The 17,819-nt window shown below is 53.5% G+C and overlaps 2 protein-coding genes across 5 annotated transcripts in view; one reads left to right on the top strand and one right to left on the bottom strand.

The window, feature by feature from the left end:
* Window positions 1–11,988, bottom strand: part of LOC100119983 — a 61,886-nt gene extending 49,898 nt beyond the window's left edge. The window contains exons 1-2 of one of the 2 annotated variants that reach the window (XM_016987745.2): window positions 11,871–11,988; window positions 9,808–10,354 (exon numbers count right to left, since the gene is read on the bottom strand). In XM_016987745.2, the coding sequence (XP_016843234.1) occupies window positions 9,808–10,240 (433 nt within the window). In that variant the 5' untranslated portion in view covers window positions 10,241–10,354; window positions 11,871–11,988. Of the gene's footprint in view, window positions 1–9,807; window positions 10,761–11,870 lie in introns of those variants that run through there. The other variant, XM_032600451.1, reaches the window with a different exon arrangement.
* The window catches only part of LOC100119823 (autophagy-related protein 16-1), a 295,623-nt gene that overhangs the window by 140,841 nt on the left and 136,963 nt on the right, over window positions 1–17,819 (top strand). The gene's annotated exons all lie outside the window — the stretch shown is intronic.

Here is a 17,819-nt window from a genome sequence, read left to right as displayed (position 1 = left end):
CGCGAGAGCGGTGCGCACAAGAGACAGACTCCTAGCCGCGTCACTCCCACTCGCTCCTGTTGCCGCCACCGCTTCGATCCGTGCACGTATGCGCGTGTATTTAGTATTCCCGAGCAGTTGGGACCGCGATACTTCCCACGGCCATTTGGAATCCAGCCTATAATACGTATTCAACGCGGCCCGCTTGGGAATACGCGCGAAAAGAAGCTGCGGATAGGTATCCACATCAGCCGTATAGTCGAAACCGCGCGGTCTCATTTACAGCGAGCGCAGTATGATTGCCTTGATGATGCATTGGCTTAACGGTCGCACGCGCCGACTGACGGACGGGTGTGACGCGCGCGTTTGAGAAACGACGCGCGCAATCGTCATCGTTGTCGCGCGCGTGCATTTATTACGACGCCCGTGAGCCGGCAGAAAGCTCGCGAAAGATCATCGCCCGAAAGACTTCCGCGTTCGAGGATTTCCTCGCTGCACAAAACAGCAGCCTCTGCGCAATATGCGGCTCGGGTCGGCTGAAAAGCTCCAGTCGACTGAAGACACTGTGCGTACTCGAGGACGCGTTAACAGCCGCAGATTCAAATGCTTCTGAATAGAGCTGCGCGCGACGACCCAATTTTGTTACGAATAAACAGCTCGAGAGGACTGCTGTGTCTCGCGCCTCGACACGGAAACGGCAAATTACTTCGTGCGCACACACCCGCACACAGCTTCGTCTGCGCCCCTTTTACAATTACAATCCAATTATATCTCGGGAATATATAAGTTCCCTTCGAAACGTGTACGGATTCAGCCCGGGTCCGCTGAAATATCTCTCGCGACCCTTCGCCGCCTTTATTTTCGAACGCTCGGCTGGAAGTCCATTTAAAAGATTCACGCTCTCTTGTGCCACATTCGAGTGCACGATATCGTCGCATCCTCGGAAATGAGTGGAAACGAAGAATAATGCGCGGATAAGAAAAGGGCCGCTCTAACGTCATTATATATAACAAGTAACAAACGGAAGAGCGAAATCTTTTATTCGATCGAAATAAAAGAAGTGGAGCAGCGCGCGCCTCGCCGCTGTCCATAAAAAGAGGGCTGGAGAATTAAGGAGAGAAAAATGAAGCTCGCATTGTGTAGGGCTGCAGCGTGTTCCCGGGGACGGCATCGCGGAGCATCGACTCGAGGTCGCGAGGAGAAATAAAGAGGCGCTCGGGCATTCGCGAGCGCTAATTGCTGCGCGGAGTGTGTTTCGGAGTAATTGCCGTAAGCTTCGGCAAACTGCAGTCGCCGGGCAGTTTAGATCGCTTCCGCGAGCCGCGCACGAGACGGGGTCGGATGATAGCCGCTCGGATCGGCCGAATCGTCAGCGGGCGATCGCGTGCTAATTGCGCTCTCTTGGCTCTCTCGTCGCGAGCTCTCTTCGAGGAAAACAGCTGAGAGAACAGCTGCGATCGATCGTCGCAGCCGAGTCCCACTTTTTTTCCGAGACTCGTCGTTTTTAATTTGGCCAAGCTGTAACCGCTAGATTTATCACGACAGCTTTTTACGCGAATCTCGATAAATCGTGCAGACCGCACTTATTCATCGCTCGCTCGCGCACGCGCTTGACAAAGTATTTTAGGTAACGGTAAGGCAATCAGCGGCCAAGTTTCGAGCTGACCCGCTCGTCGCGGTAGAGTTCTTTATTCTCTCTTTACTCATGAGTCGCGCGCGGTCCGCGGCTAGTCTAATCGTCCTCGAGGATATTTCACCGGTTTTACGCTCGAGTCTCTGTCTCCCGTCGATCGGCGAGCAAGTGTACTACGCTTCTCTCGTGCACACACGTACACGCGGTATAGCGGCTGTGTCTGGCAGCATCGGAGGCGGCAACATTAGAGCACGCAGTCAAGAGGCCCGTTATTCGCGCGACTTTCGTTGCACTTCTAACGCTCGTGCTGCCGCTGCTGAATAAGCCGCTTTATAAATACGGCGTGTTCCGATAAAAGAGCGAGGACGCGCGTGTCCCCCTTTCCCGTGGCGGCAGTAGCAGCAATCTCGGCTTTAGGAATGTCGATCGAGCGCCGGACGATTTTAGCGCCTCTTTCCCAGCAAGCTAGATCCGAGAGATTCTCGAGCTGCTGTCGCGTCAGCCGAGCCCCTGCACGTCTCTATATCTGGCGGCGCGAATAAATATAGCCGCTTCGCGGCAATCGAATCGCCGACGTCCTCGCGCGCGGGGGTCGTGACCTCCATCACTGCACATTATGTTAATGAGGCGCGAACGAAGACGTAGCTATACGCATATTTCTGCAGCAGCGGCAACGGCAGGATATATCCACACGAGAGTCTCGATGAACACGTGTATATGTATAATTTAAATTCACTTAAATGGCCATATCTGCGCCGCTCCGGCAGATGCTAATGTTGTATTAAGCAGCGCATAAGTGTCTGCGGGCCGCTCGAGCCAGCTCGTTTGCTACAGACTATACGGCGGCAGCAGCTAAGCTAACGGTGTTACAATATGTGCGCACGATTCCTCTCTACTACTGGAATAAATTCAATGGATTTCTCTCTCTCTCTCTCTCTCTCTCTCTCTCTCTCTCTCTCTCTCTATCTCTCTCGTTTGCTCTATTCCCGAGTTCGTCTCCCTCCCGTCTACTTCGGTTCATTTTCCCGCGAATTTCCATAGAAATCGCGCTCACAAAGCTAAGCTCTTGCTAGCAGCAGCAGCAGCAGCAGCAGCAGAAGCAGTGCAGCAGCGAGAAACTAGAAAGAGAGATAGATAGATAAAGAGTCGAGAGAGCGAGAAAGCCGTGTATGCATATGAATTCATAAATAAACAGGCGGCTTTATTACATCGAGGTTGCCTCCGCCGCCGCCGCCGCCGCCGCCGCCGCCGCGAATTCCTGCGTATAAACCCTTGCAGGAATGGTGAATTATTTTACTTTGCACAAAGGAACCCTTCGTCAGGACTATCGAGGACAATGAAGCCGTGAAAAATGGTACGCCTCGCCGCTGCCGTTCTCTCTCCCGCTCCGCGTTTTCCCGGGAATTCTCCATTCTTTCGCGGATGGCCTTTTGTATTTGTCAACGTTAGGTATACCTCTCCGCGTGCGTGCGTGCGCGCTCCCGGGATTTTATTACACTTTTCGCGAATGGATTTAGCCGCGCGGTGCTCTCCACTCGTACATGGCCTACTTGCAAACGATCGCTGCGGGCGTCTTTGATAAATCGAAGAATGTTTTTTAACTGACACGTCGCCCGCAGTCGCTATACTCGAATGCGTCGAAAAACAAAGAACGTGACGAGCATCCTCGAGCTCGCTTATCAAAAGCTCGAGCAATGCAGTCCTGTATGCGCAGCGGCAAACTTTAAATCCCACGGATACGACGCGGCTCACCGGCTCCTATATAGTCGACCCGAGACCCCCTCCCCCACACCTCCCGCGGTAGCAACTTGCTATCGGAGCCAATCCGTTGAACAAGTCCATGTCAAAACGTGCAGCTAACTTTGCGCGCCGCCCACCCCCCTTCGACTTACTTCATTCGAGCCTTATAACTTTCTCCCGTGCCGCGAGCACCCCCCTACAAATGGCCTTCTTTTTATCGCCACCCCAGCCCCGCTATATTGTTCCGCCGCGGCAGTTATACGTAGCCCGTCCATTTGTTCTTCGAATTTCGAAATTGCAGCTTCACTTTTACTAATTGGCCAATTAAAAATCGTGCTCGTGCCAAACGCTCGCTGGCACTTATTAATCGCGCGCGTAGCTCATCGTATAATACGCGGTGTGTCCTAATGAGCGCGCGTAGCTACATTAATTAATCGCGAAGAGTTTAAAGTCGGAATCAAGATGTGCGAGAGCGCAGAAAAATGACAAAGCCCCGGATAATGTCGGGGGAGAAATAATTGTTTGATATACTCGAGTCTCGAGCATAAGTCAAGATAATATTTAATTGCGACAAAGTGCCTCGTCTCGGAGAATTCACGAAGCGTGAAATGAGCGATCTGTCGAGAGAGCGAGAGCAAGAGTGTCAACCGGGCTTATTATCGCGATTCCTCAGGCCCCCCCTAATGTATCACACGCCATACGCTCTCGCAATTTATACTTATATTAAGTATTAACCGTCAGTTTTATCTCCCGCGGCTTCGTCACGGCTTTGCGCGGGCGTGTATACACGCTAGAGAGGGGAGCGAAGAAAAATGCTTCCGCGCGCGCCCGCGATCAGGCGGCGTAACGAAAAGAGATGACGAAAGCGTCTCGGCGGCAAAAAAAAGCGAGGAAAGAAAGGAAGATAAGCGCGGGGGGGACAAAAAATAAATCGAAATAAAGATCGGCGGCGCACGTACGTAGCTATAGCGGCAACGAGAGCGAGCAGCTGCAGCACGCGACGTCAACCGCCCAAGAAGTTGGCCAAGCACGCCGATCCTATCATCGATTAACGGGTCCTGCGCTGCTGATGCTCGAGTTTCGTGATCCTGTAACGCGTCCGGACTCTGTTTGCCATCGATCACGATTCTCGCACCTCGCGACCCCTTTATACGATTTTCCCGCTCCCACTGCCTCTCGTTTCATTTTGCAAATTCGACTGCTCCCCCAGCCAGCATCCTTTTATCTCCCTCGTCCCGCGCAGCGCGACTTTGCCGGCGAATTGACTTGCAGATGCATTTCCAATTAATTCAGCAGAAATTTGTTTGTCCGACAAGCTGCCGGCTAAATTAAATTTGCTCGGCTGATTCCGGGATCATGGTTCGGCGGCTCTCTCGCTTGTAATACACGCGTAATTTTCGGCTGCACGCGCTGCCGAGCTTTTTATGTCCCGACCGCTCTGCGCATAATCGAGCTTCGAAAGGCATTTGACGACGAGAAAAAAAAAGGCTGATGGGTATTTCCTATCGGCCGTAGAGTCCTCGAGCTGTGACAAATGACGGTCGCGATCCCGGTCGATCCTCCGGGACTTTTTCTTCTCGGATTTTTTAATACGCGACGGAGATCTCGCGGAGATTCGCTTGGTCGATTACCGGCGAGACGAGAGAGAGAGAGAGAGAGAGAGAGAGAGAGAGAGAGAGAGAGAGAGAGAGAGACCGTATTGTGTGAATCGAGCGCGGCATTCCTGCCTGCAGAACGGGATTCCCGCTAGGTATTACCGAGTCACCTGTGTGTCTCCGTGGCCCCGCATCCCAATGCGAGCTCTTTTCATTTTTTCTCCTCGCCGCAGAGCTTGTCATGTAAATTCGTAATTTGTATGGGCCGCGCTGCGTATTCAGCCTCTTTGTTTCGTCCTCCCGAGCTGCATACATTTGTCTAGCTTCGTCAGCGATCGGCATCGAACGTTTATTTCCTGGGGGAGTCCAGCTCGCGCGAGTGCGCTGCTCTCGACTCGGATGCTCCCATGCGCGAGAGCGAGGAGCGGTAATTTGCGGAGAGAGAGAGAGAGAGCAGCGTCTTCCTTATGGCCGGTCGTTCTCCGCGCTCATGCTCTTCCGATCACAGGCTACTGCTGCCGCTACCGCGTGTATGTATGCACTGCGCCGCATCCCCCGTTGGTTTCACTTTTAGATATGTTTCGTTTGCTTTACTGTCCTTTCCCCCCGCGCCGCGCACGACCGAATCGAATCGCTTATGTTTACTTTATGCTCCTTTCTCATTGACCCCTTTCCTGCCTAAATATAATTAGCCTTTGCCGCAGAGACGATTCGTGTGCTCTCTCTCTCTCTCTCTCTCTCTCTCTCTCTCTCTCTCGAGAGAGAGAGAGAGAGAGAGAAGCAAACACGGTCTCCGGCGCTCATCGTGATGTACATACTGATCGCGCACTTTTTTCTTTCTGTTGCAGGTAAGTCGAGGTGCTGCTTCGAACAAAGCCGGCTGCAGTAGTTCATTAACGTAAGTTCACGTGCATGACACTTGCAGCGAGGCAGAATTTCGAGGTCAGAATTTGAATTCGCCAGTCACGATGGCTCAATACTGGGTTGGAGGCTGGGCTCCGACGAGGGGACCGCTTCTTTCACCCGGTCGAAATCCCAGGCATAATTTAATCGATCCACGTGCGATGACTCGATCCCGTCGAGCTCTGAGAAAGAACATTATTCGCGAGTGTCGTTCTAACGGGCTTCCACTCTCGGCGAATAAAAAAAAGTACTGCGCTGTCCGTGTATCTCGTCGCGATCGTGACTCTGCGAGCGGAGTGTCGCGCGCGAGTCCTCGTGAGCCCTGCGCATGTCTCACGTTCCACTAGTCAATAGCCCTAAAGCTAACGGGCAGTCGCGTCCTCGTCGTCGTCGTCTGCTGAGTCTCGCTCGTCTCGATGTGTCGAAAAATCAGATATTACCGAGAGCGGCTCCAGCGGCCGAAGACTGACTGACTGAGAGTAAGAGCAGGAGGAAGCGGCCCGGCTTTAATTAATGTTGGCCGCGAGAGAACGTATAGTTTAGATTAATTACAGCAGCCCGGAAGATTCAATTAGTGCGTTTCTCATTACACTTACTTATAATAGCATCCATTATTCATGAGAATTGCCGGAGAAAGAGAATGATGGAGTAAAAGGTAGCGCGAGGAAGAGAAAGAGCAGCTTACACTCTTGGCAGCTGACAATGCGCGAAGCCGAGACGCGAAAACCCGATCCTGCTGCTGCTGCTGCTGCTGCTGGTGATGCACTCGTCACCAGACTCGCGATTCGTTGTATACCCGGCAGCGGCGCCAATCATGCCACGCGATACTCGCGCGAAGAACCTCGTCGTGCTTCTTCGAATAACGCAGCCAGGCTGCAATAATTCTTTGCCGCGAGCGAGCGAGCTTGCGATATCGAGAAGCTGGAAAATTAGCGTTCGCGTCGCAGCGCGGTGAAATTTACGTCGAGTGACGCTGACGTTAAATATCGCGCGAGCGCGCGCAGGGCCAGCCGTAGCGTAAGAGCCATCAAAGCGTGAATCATACAGAGGCCGGCATGCAGCAGCGACAGCAGCAGCGGCGGCGGCGGCGGTAGCGCCGCCCAGAAATGACAAATGATCAAGCTCTGAGCTATATCTGCCGGAGCTATCGCTGTTTCACGCCCGGCGGTTATACTTGCGAATGACATTATCGATTGCCCTCTGCCATTGTGCAGCGCGCCGCTCTCCGGCTCTGTTTCTTGATTAATTTAATAATGGATATGAATTACACACGGTCCTCTCTCTCTCTCTCTCACTTGCGATAATTGATTTATCCTCCGGACCGAAGAAGTATATTGCCCGGTGCGCGTCTTTATCCCCCGGAACCTACCTGTGGCTTCCTCCTTTCTTTCCACGATTGCTTTATCGGCCTGGTAACGCGACGATTTCTTTTTCTCCCTGCACCTAGCCGACTAATGAAAGCGTCATACGCCGAGTCGGAATTAGAATTTAATTACGTGGGCGTATAACATTGACTTTGGAAACTCGTTATCACGATGGAGCTACACACTTTTCCTTGTGCGCGCGCACGCACCGCAGCTGTTATTATTTAATTCGCGCCGCAAATGAATGAAAAACAAAATTTGGCGAAAATTGTTTACTCGGCGAAATGCAGATCGCGAGAAGAGAGACGCCGTGTCTCGACTGGAAGAAAAAGGCCAGCAGCGCCCGTTTACCGGTTTCTCAAACTCTTTTTTATCGCAGAACAGGCCTTTTCTCTCTCTCTCTCTCTCTCTCTCTCTCTCTCTCTCTCTCTCTCTCCTAGGGCACCGCGCTGCTTTTTCCAGCTCCTCTCCGGCTTTTCCGAAGCCTTTTTTCCGCCGCGGGCATCGGCATCCTCAAACGAGGCCAATTATAGAAAAATACGCTCGACAATAGAAGCTGCAGCCGTAGTGGTGGGGCTGCCAGCTACGTGATCGAGCGGCGAGCGAAGACGAGAACGAGAGCCGCGCGGAAAGAGAGTGAGAGCATAGGCGGACGGGGGAGAGGCTCCTTCGTTCCGGTAATGGATATCGACGACTTCCGCGATTCTTATATCTGCCCATACAGCTATATATACCTATATTTACGCGAAGCGAAAATAAATGAATTGACCTATCGCGCCGGGCCGATCGCTGGCGCGCGCGTTCACTCGGCCGCGCGCTGCACTTGTGCCTTCGCTCCGCGCGCAAGAGAATGACTCTCTCCCTCTTTTTCGTACTGGCTCGCGTGCACACAGCACTGCCTTAATTCCTTCTGTATACGCCGTCAGTTTATTCTTATATTAGCGGCGGCGGCTCGCTACCGAAGGCAGATAAGAGGAGAGAAAACCAAAGCCGGAGAAATTGCGCACGGCGCGTCGGCGGCGCGCGCAAAACAATGGCGCATTAACATCCCAACTGGATATTACAAGCTGGCATACACACAACTACATTGCTATAGGTATATATGCGTGTGTGTGCGCGTGTGCACATATGCACCGGCTGCTGCTGTACGACGAGGCCGAGCCGCAGAGAAAGCCTTCTTTCATGCTTTTCTCTGTCCTATAGGCTGCGCGACCAGTAGGCTTCTTATTATATGCCTTCCTCCTTTGAACGCGATGCTCGTCGTCGTAATTATTCGACGATGCCGCTATGCGCGCGTTCTAATACGCTCGTCGCTGGTAATTGTAAATTTCGCAGTTCCTAGTCCGCTTCATATTCATAAGTCTCTGATGTCGGCAAAAAAATTTAGCAATTTACTTCGAGTTCAAGCTGGTCTCGCGCGTCGTCATCCTCGTCGTCGTCGTAGTCATCGTTAGGGTCAAGATTACCGGAAGCCGGCTTTAACGAAGCGCAGCATCGCGTTCAAACACATATAGAGGGTATCTCTCACGACAATACTGATTTACGGCGGCGGGAGCGATCGTAAAAGCGCGATTTCGCTCTCTCTCTCTCTCTCTCTCTCTCTCTCTCTCTCTCTCTCTCTCTCTGCTCACTGCTATTTACTGTTTGCTTCTGAAATTACGGATTTTTACGCGCCTCCGAGAGATGGCCGGTGTAGACATAAGAGTGTAACGAGCGAGCGGGAGAGAGCATTACAATGAACGTCCGGCGGCGCGCAGTCAACGAACTCTAGCCTAATAAAATTTAATGAGCCTCGTAATATTTAGGTAACGCGTTATAGGAGCAACGGTCGCATGGCCATAGGCTCACGCAAATTCGTCGAGGCGCGATGACGCACGCCAGGCGTGCTAATATGCGATCTCCATGCGGCGTGAACGAAATGATAATAATATACGCGGGATGGAGCGCCATTAGCGCGATTGTTCCCAGGATAGTGGATTTTCATAAAACGACGCTTAGAGTGCGCGCGAGAAAAAACACGGGGATAGAATCTGAATGTGATTCGCGGGCTTGCGCGAGTAGGCGCGTCGGTCTAGCCGTCGGTTTACCGTTAAAGCGCGGCTGGATTATATGGTGGCGATGAAAGAAAGGCCGCTCGCTCGCACGCCGAAAACCGGGAGTCCGGAAAGATTTACACTAGTAATAATGAGCCCGCGGGATGGGCGTGCGCGCCGCCCGCGAGTCTCGTGAGCGCACGCAGGAAAGGTGTAGGCCGCGCGCTGCGGCTGCAGGAGCACGCACATAGCCTCGGATACGTGCGCGGTGCACATAATAGGGACGCGAGAGCTGCTGCAGCCGTGGCATTATGATTTATGACGGCAACAACCGAGAGTTAACTGAAATACCGGTCCTTATAATAGTGCTAGAGGTGACCCTCTCGCGCTAGCGCAAGCGTTAAAGTGATCAGCGCGCGGAATTTCCTCGTGGTAACGCCCTATTCGCGCGCTTAAGGGTTACTGACAAAGCCCAGCTCGCGAAATTAATTAGCCGCGCAGTACCATCAGGATCGGCGCGTATCAGCGCGAAAGATGGAGAAGAACTGAACGAGACTCACCAGGGTTGCTGTCGGCGTTGGAGCTGAAGAGGACGCAGAGGCCGGTCTCGTAGTTGACCGCCTGGCAGGAGTCGTTGGCTTGACAGGTCTCGAGGCACTCGGTGAGCATGAGGCTGCCCGGTATCGACTCTATCAGATTCTTGGGGGCCGAGTAGACGTAGCCGGTGACGAGCTCGAAGCCGACCATGTCCGGGTCGCAGTCGTCGGCTCCTCCGCCGCCGCCGCCACCGCCGTTCGGCCCGGCGTAGTCCGCGTCCGAGATTAGCGATCCGGGCTGCTCGGCCGCGATCGCCCCGCCGACTCCGCCGATGTCGCCGCTCAGCAGCGCGAGCAAACAGACCGCCAGGGCCGTCGTCTGGGCGAACAGCAGCCTCGGCATCCGCCTGCTGCTGCTCCTGCTCCTTCCACGCTGCTCTTGCTGCCTCATCTTCATCCTATGAACTCACTGATCTCGCTTCTCCTGCCAACCTGCCTTCCTTCCTTCCTTCCTTCCTTCCTTCCTTGCGTCCACCGTTCTCGGGGGATCTCTCTCTCTCTCTCTCTCTCTCTGTAAGCAGCGGCAAAGTGCCCAACGACGTTAGTCTCCGCGCGTAAACGCACCACACTCGCACACGCACACACAGCCACACAGAGACACACCGCGGAGTCGTAGGTATATAATGCGCGACTCCTCGCGCTGGATAAATATTTAGACGCGCCCGCCTGCAGTATACACAGCCTCGTAAGAATAACCCGCCGCTGATGCCGGCTCAGCTCCTCTCCCTAAGTGTATAGGTACACATCATTATCTTCCCCCGAGGACAGAGCGTAAGAGTCGGCAAATTAGGGAGCGGGCGACTCGCTCAAAGAAACATATATGCACGAGAGCGGCGATTGCTGCCTGCCGCTGCCTGCCGCTGCCTGCGCCGCTACTGCTGATGCACATTTTACGGAATTTACTTTCTTTTCTAAACCCAGCAGGAAAACTCTCCTTTACTGCACTCGCGCACTGCTCGCCGAACAACGATCTCCGGTTCGAATCCCGGCCTTATCGCGACGAACGGTTAGCGCAAACTAGTTAATTCAGGCTAATACATTCCCACGAGGATCGATAACGGTCGCAAACTGGTACGGCGATCGAGGTCAGCCGCCTTATCTCTCTGATTTACGGCCGATCCACATCCGTCGCGATTTTGACAATGTACGCGCGAAAAGAACTTGTCATCGCGCTGCAGTGCAAGCGACCTCGAGATAATCGCACGGATGCGGCGCAATTACGGGCCAGACAAGGATAAAGATATTGCCGGTGGATGCCGGACATTCGATCGCGCGCGCGCGCGGCCCAAGAGGGGTAATTATTTTTTCCCGCCAGCACACTCGAAGTACGCCGAGTCCACTTGGCGCTGAGATTACCCGCGCGAGTGTGTGTGTATGTACCCGAGCCTGCTATTCCGCCGCGGCGCGGAGACGAGAGTCCGAGCGTCAACACTTTAACAAGCGGGAGGTGAGCTACGAGCCGCGAAGGAGAAACTGAACCCGGCACTTTTCGCAGAATAAAAACATACAGCTTGCGCGCGCGCGCGGACGAGCGAAAAAGGAGAAGGAAGAAGATGGAAGCGAAGAAGGAGCGATAGCGAGACACACTTGCTGCGCACACACACACACACACACACACACTGCTGCACCGCTGCACCGTGGGCCCAGAGCGTAGGCGCTCGATTACGCGTTCGATAGCGCACGTGAGGGCACGCGCCGAGTGACGTCTGCACACGTAGCTCTGCACACACGGCTCGCGAGAGAGCTGCAGGGGAGAGACAGAGAGAAAGACGAGAGGCTAGACGGGCTGCACCTGCGATGCGCGCTTCTTCCCGGTAATTCGTCCTTCTCTCTGTCTTTCTCTTCCTGGCTGGCACACCTGCTGATGTATGCGGACACGCGAATTCTGTCACACTCTGGCCGCCGAGCGTCGAGCTTGTAAAAGCACACAAGCTTCGCGTCACTGCTGCGTGCAGCACAGGCCGAGAGATCGGTAGCGAGAGAGTATAGCAACACTGACTACGGGTCGTTGAGTCGCGGGTACACACCTGGCGCACACTTAGACCGTGAGGCTCTTCTTCGAGCGACCGACCGACGACGTCTGAAGAGACCGCAGCCGAGAGCCGCCTAAGGAGGACAGAAACGGTACGCACGATCGCCTCCACCGCTGAAACACACCGCCGGTTTTCGATCGGCCTCTCTCTCTCTTCTTCCTCTCCCGGTCGCTACGAGCTAGCTACGATTCCTCTCTTTTCCGCTCTACCCCCCCCCCCACCCATCCCCCGCCACCCACCTCCTCCTCCTGCTTACCTGCACTACTCTCTCCCCCTTCCCTTTGCTCCTGCTGCTACCTGTGCGCCTTGATGCTGCTGCTGCTGCTGCTTCTACCGACCGAGACCTAGGCCTACACTATGTTGTGTATCCCCCCCTGCGCGGCGCTCATTCGCTGCCTGCCCGCTCCCGCCACACAACCGCCACCGCAACTCCGCGGCGCAGAGTGTACCGACCTCTTTTAACGCATTCTTCGGATTCATCGCGCTCTATTCCCCTTTTTTTTCGCCACTTCGGCTTCTCTCCCTCAATCTGCGATACTCTCTTCCGCACTCCCACTCGCGTGTATGCCTGAAAACACGCGCGATCTACTTGCCGATTTCTGACGATTCGCGGGACCATCTCGGGCAAAAAGAGCCGCGCGTTATACTTCCTCCTTTTTTCCCACTGACGCTGCTTTTCGACAAGCAAATTGCTGTTTATTTTTTTGCCGCGCCGTGCCTGTGTACCCTTGTCGATCGGTTTTTGCACGCGCCGATCTTTTTCCCCTCGCGTGCGCGCATACACGAGATCGGCGGCTACTCCGATTGCAAAAAAGCCGATCTATACTAGGCCCATTAAAAATCCCATCCTGCTCGTGCGGCAATCGACGCTCGTATTAGCCGCTCGCGTAAGATACTCTAACTGTTATTGTTATTAACTCGATATTTCCATATGAAATCGTTATTAGCCTGGAGATTTGCATACGAATGCGACCGCATGCTGGGGTGCACGCTGCGATTCATTTTCACGCCGCTGCAACTATCTCTCTTCCTCTCACTCTCTGGGATGTGCTATGGCATTCGAAAAATTAAGTGGTCGGAACGCGCGAAAAATGCAGATGCGATTCGCTCGCGGCTGACACCCACGCGCGTTGGCCCGTAACGTCACTCGACCACCGAATATCGATGACTTTTTACCTTTACAGTTGAGGAAGAAAAACGCGTGGAATATTCTCTTTTTTTCACGACATGTCAGGCCTAACGGGGGAACAGGATAATAAAAGAAAAAGATTGATGGCATAGTCAAAGTGACTTTTATCGACGTAGCTGGTGTCAGGAATTAAGGATTTCTATCGGAAATCAATGAAGGCCCGCAGCAGCTCTCTCTGTCTCTCACTCTCTCTCTCTCTCTCTCTCTCTCTCTCTCTCTCTCTCTCTCTCTCTCTCTCTGTCTCTCTCTCTCTCTCTCACTCGGCTGGGAGAATAAAACCGGGAAGAAGACATTCACGAGCGACTGGCATTTCCTTACGAAATATTTGGAAAGATTGTGCATCCGAGTGGCGCATAAAATCCTTCACATAAATACCTAAGCGCCATAAAAATGGGAATCCCCGCGAGCGCGCGCTAGAGAGAGAGAGAGAGTCCGAAGAATGGTCAAAGTAAGTCGAAAAGATTTTTTCGACGTCTATCTCGAGAAAGCATCTTTTACGAGCTCGCGCGCATCTAAAACCGGCATCTCCAAAGCCCCCGCTGCTGCTGCTGCTTCGATTCTTTTTCTCGCGTTTTTTCTCCGCCTCCACCTCCCCCCGCGCGCGCTGTGCACACAATAAGCAAGTAACGGCAGGAGCGTATTACCCGTAGCTATATACACACATGCTCGCGCCGAGAGACAGAGATATCTCTCTACTGGTATGTATAAGTGAGCCCCGCGCGCACGCGGAGGCATATTCGTACGCACGGCACGGGACCAGTCAAATATGCGCCAGGCTTGTTCGGCATTCCATTTAACGGTAAGGACAACGTGCGCCTGGCATTTAAGCAGCTCGTACAGGAGTCGGCGTACTCGTTCGCGCGTATGAGCTATCGAAAGAATGAGGAAAAAATGAGGAGCGAAGCGGCGCCAGTCTCTATAACGCGCAGCCTAGGTATCTGCGCGCGAAGATCGCGTGTCCCGCCGCGCTTCCGTGCGGGAATTCCGGCAGTGCTGGTGCTGGTGCTTGCGCGCGAGACAACGAACGCGAAAAATGACACAAATCCGTCGTACACAGCACTCATCAAGCGGCTCGTATGCATACGTCTATACACTTAGCTGGAATATCCGTGTGTGCTTAAGTAAAAATAGAGCCGCGCGTCTGCGCATCTTCGTGCACGGAAGGATGATGATAAGTACCATGGCGGCGCATAAATAATAATTACGCAAGAACGCATCTGGTCTTACGTGAACTCATCCTCTCTCTTAAATCTCTTAAATATATACATGAACTCGTGTATATACACAGCTCAGACTCGTTGCGGCAGACCTATATGCATACATTTGCAGAGAGGAGCTTGCGTGTGAGAACGCGTTATTTTTAAGCGCGAAACGCGGAATCGACGCGAGTCGCGGAAGTTGGCCTGGCAGCACGCAGTGCGGCAGCGGCAGCGGCAGAGGAGGTGCGAAGAGGCAAAATCAGACTAGCGCAGGAAGACAGATAAGGGGGGACGATAAGGCAGCGAGAGGATGTGCGGAGAGCGAGAGAAAATCGGATGCACGTGTGAACAGCGCGACCCTTGGCGGCGCTAATACATATGCTCTCGCTAAACAGAGCCCGAATGAGATTCGCAGGGAGAAAAATCGCATGCGCGGAGGCGTAACGGTCGCCGGGGAAATGTCTCTTTCTCTGCTTCCCGCTTGCCCTTTACCACAGCGGCGACAGCGGCGGCGAGGGGTCAATCGCGATCGGCAATCTCGCGCACGGTCCTCCGCTTCTCGTCGGATCATCGCGCTCTCGGTTGAGCGACAGCAGCAGTTCCCATTGAACGGCGGCGACGATAAATCAGAGCTCTCGTAGCGGCAAAAGGAAACAAAGGGTCTCATCGAGAGCGCTGCTCCGAAAAAGGAGGCTGATTATCATTAAACGTACTTAGCGCATCGTTGATTTGCTTCTGAGCTATGGGAGCGCATATGGAGAAAAATCGGCGACGGCAGCGCGCGTGCATAGCGTGCGCGAGTACAGAAGAGCGAGGATTTCTCGTGGAAATCGATTTACATCGAACAACGGTCGAGGCACACCAACGACTTTAACGGACGCTGATTTATCGCGTAACGACGTCAGGCGTTCTCGATACAGGTTCTCGGTCAAGCGGACTCGCAAAGTTATGCAGAGGGTCATAAGAGTGCACTCGAAAGCCTGGGATTCCGCGGAGCGACGCGATCGGCTCGACGATCTCCTTGAATTTACGCGCTCGTCGATCTTAAACCCGCTTTCGTAACACACTGCAGCGGCAGCGGCAGCAGCAACTGTGCGGAGTAGCCAAGAGAGAGAGGGGCAAGTATGTGGGGCCTCATGCACGAGGAATTCTATATATCGCGCTTTCCCACGTGCGCCTTTATACATACCGATATTCCCTATTGTGCGAAAAAAAAGCTTTTCGTTTTTCGAGGTCACGATCGGCCCAGATTTACGGCCGAACCCGTCCGCTGCTAGTTGTTCGCGCGCGCCGGGAGACCCTTTCGCCGGTTGGCCTGTATACTGTATACACGTTCGCCTCCTGACCCGCGTGTGCACGAGCGCGAAATGTATATGGACTGCGTCTCCTCGCGCCGGCGGCGGCTAATCTCGATGCGTGGACGATGACACCCGATATCGCCGCGGGAGATCAGCTCGATTCTCGATGTGCGAACTCGCGCGCGCCTCAATGGATCGAGGGGAAATAATTGAGGATGTTTTGCAGCTATTTTTCCCGAGAGAGCACGCGGTATATACGTGGCGATAAATTTACCATATTGCATAATTCCCAGATCAAGGGGGAAATTCAATTTTACTTGTAAAGCCGCAGCGCTACCGCGAGCGCGCTATCATCCGGTCTGTAATAACGAGGAAGCGCAGTCAGAGACCCTATTACGGACATTCTTCTGCCGCGCGGCGTAAAAATAATCCCTCGATAATTTTATGAAAAAGAAGACGAGAAATTTTAATTCTACCCCCTCGCCGGAGGGCTCCACTCCCCGCTGCCTTTTTCCCGATACGCGTGCGGGTATAGAGAATGGGATATAAAAAGCTCTCTGTGTGCGTACGTATTATAAATAAGTTTGCCGCGCGCGGTACGCCACTCAAAGTAAAGTCATCAAAAAGAGGCGGCTCCTGCATTCGCGGAGAGAGAGAGAGAGAGAGAGAGAGAGAGAGAGAGAGCGAGCCCGGTTACCATTAGATTAACTCTTTAAAAGCGCGCGCACGCGTTCAGTGACAGGACTTTGTGCGACGGTGGCGAGGCAACGCGCAGCGGCGGCACAAAAAACCCCTCCAGGAAACGAGCCGTAATAACTCCCGACTACTGTCTTTCTCTCTCTCTCTCTCTCTCTCTCTCTCTCTCTCACGCTCCTCTATGCAGCCCGTGTTTTTTGCAGCCTCGCCTCGTCGTTTGCTGATTTGCAAGCTTCAAATTAAAAAATTAAACCGCTACGCGAGTTCCAGCTCCTCTACTCTGCGCGTCGCTTTCAGCCCGCTTCTCTCGCAGCAGCCCCGCGCGCAGGAGGAGGGCGACAGCGTATTTTCAGCTGCGGCTTCTCGTTGCCCGGTGAAATCGATGGGAAGAATTGCGCGATACTAATGGCACGTTGCGAGAGAGAACTCGCGGGAGAAAACGTTCGCCGGCGGAGACGTTCTCCGATAACCGGGAAACTGGTTTACGCGTGCGGCTATGTTCACATGCGCGCGCGCAGGGTTTATGTAGGCCAGAGCTGCACACTCGTATTTTTAAAGCTCGCTCCGAGAGTTGACACTCTCGATTTATTTATGCCTTATTTATGCGCTGGCAACGGAGCAGCCCGGCTAATACTGCGCGCGCACGTACACGATCTGCACTTACGGTACCCTCGACTCGCGTTAATCTCGTCGGAAAAATCGTCGTCAACCGCTACACACAGTCCGCAGCTGCAATTATCGGAACGAATGCGCCTTTGTTCTGCTTGTGCGATGATGAAGGATGACAGGGCGCTCGAAAAAGCGAGAGAGAGAGAGAGGGAGAGAGAGAGAGAGAGAGAGAGAGAGAGAGCTGAGAGAAAAAGTAAGCTGGAAACGGAGCAGAGGTGTTGATGATGATCCGCTCACAGTCGGTGGGTGTGTAAATGCAGAGGTAGAGTGTAGGTGTCGAGAGGATCTTGCTCGTGTCCCTCGGGGTGCGCGCGCTCGCGTTCGATGATTGCTCGAGCTGGTTAACTCGAGCTTGAAAGCCTCGCGGAGGGGGTTAACATGTACGTGTCTATGTAAAAGCGCGCTCGCGATGAATCTGCAATCGAGTGGGCGGAGGAAGGCCAAGAAGGCTCGAGAGCCTCGGCGGCTACGCCGAAGTAGTAGGGTAATTAAACTTTGGCCGCATTACGCTGCCGCTGCCGCCGCCGCCGCCCCCAGCCTTTCCTCGTGACGTCGGGAGATTGATGATGTGCTGCCAACATCTATTCCTTCCTTCCCTCCACCTACTACTCCCTCGAACCCTCCCACGTTTAAAATCCGATTTCATTCAATCCGCCAAAATGCTCCCTCTCACTTTCGTATAATTATAATACTCGCTGGACGCGCAGCTATAGTCTCTCGGCTCTCTCTCTCTCTCTCTCTCTCTCTCTCTCTCTGTGTTCTGCAGGGTATTATACGCTCGCTAGGAAAATGAATCGCCTTTGTTATTCAATCTGGGACGCGACGTCAAACGGTCGAATTTTAAAACAATACGCCCTCATCAAGCGCAAGTATCATATTTAATTCGATTAAC

This window comes from Nasonia vitripennis, chromosome 5 (genome assembly GCF_009193385.2).
Source record: "Nasonia vitripennis strain AsymCx chromosome 5, Nvit_psr_1.1, whole genome shotgun sequence".
Lineage (NCBI taxonomy): Eukaryota > Metazoa > Arthropoda > Insecta > Hymenoptera > Pteromalidae > Nasonia > Nasonia vitripennis.
Note: the sequence above shows the minus strand (reverse complement) of the source record. Positions and strands in the feature narration are given on the sequence as shown.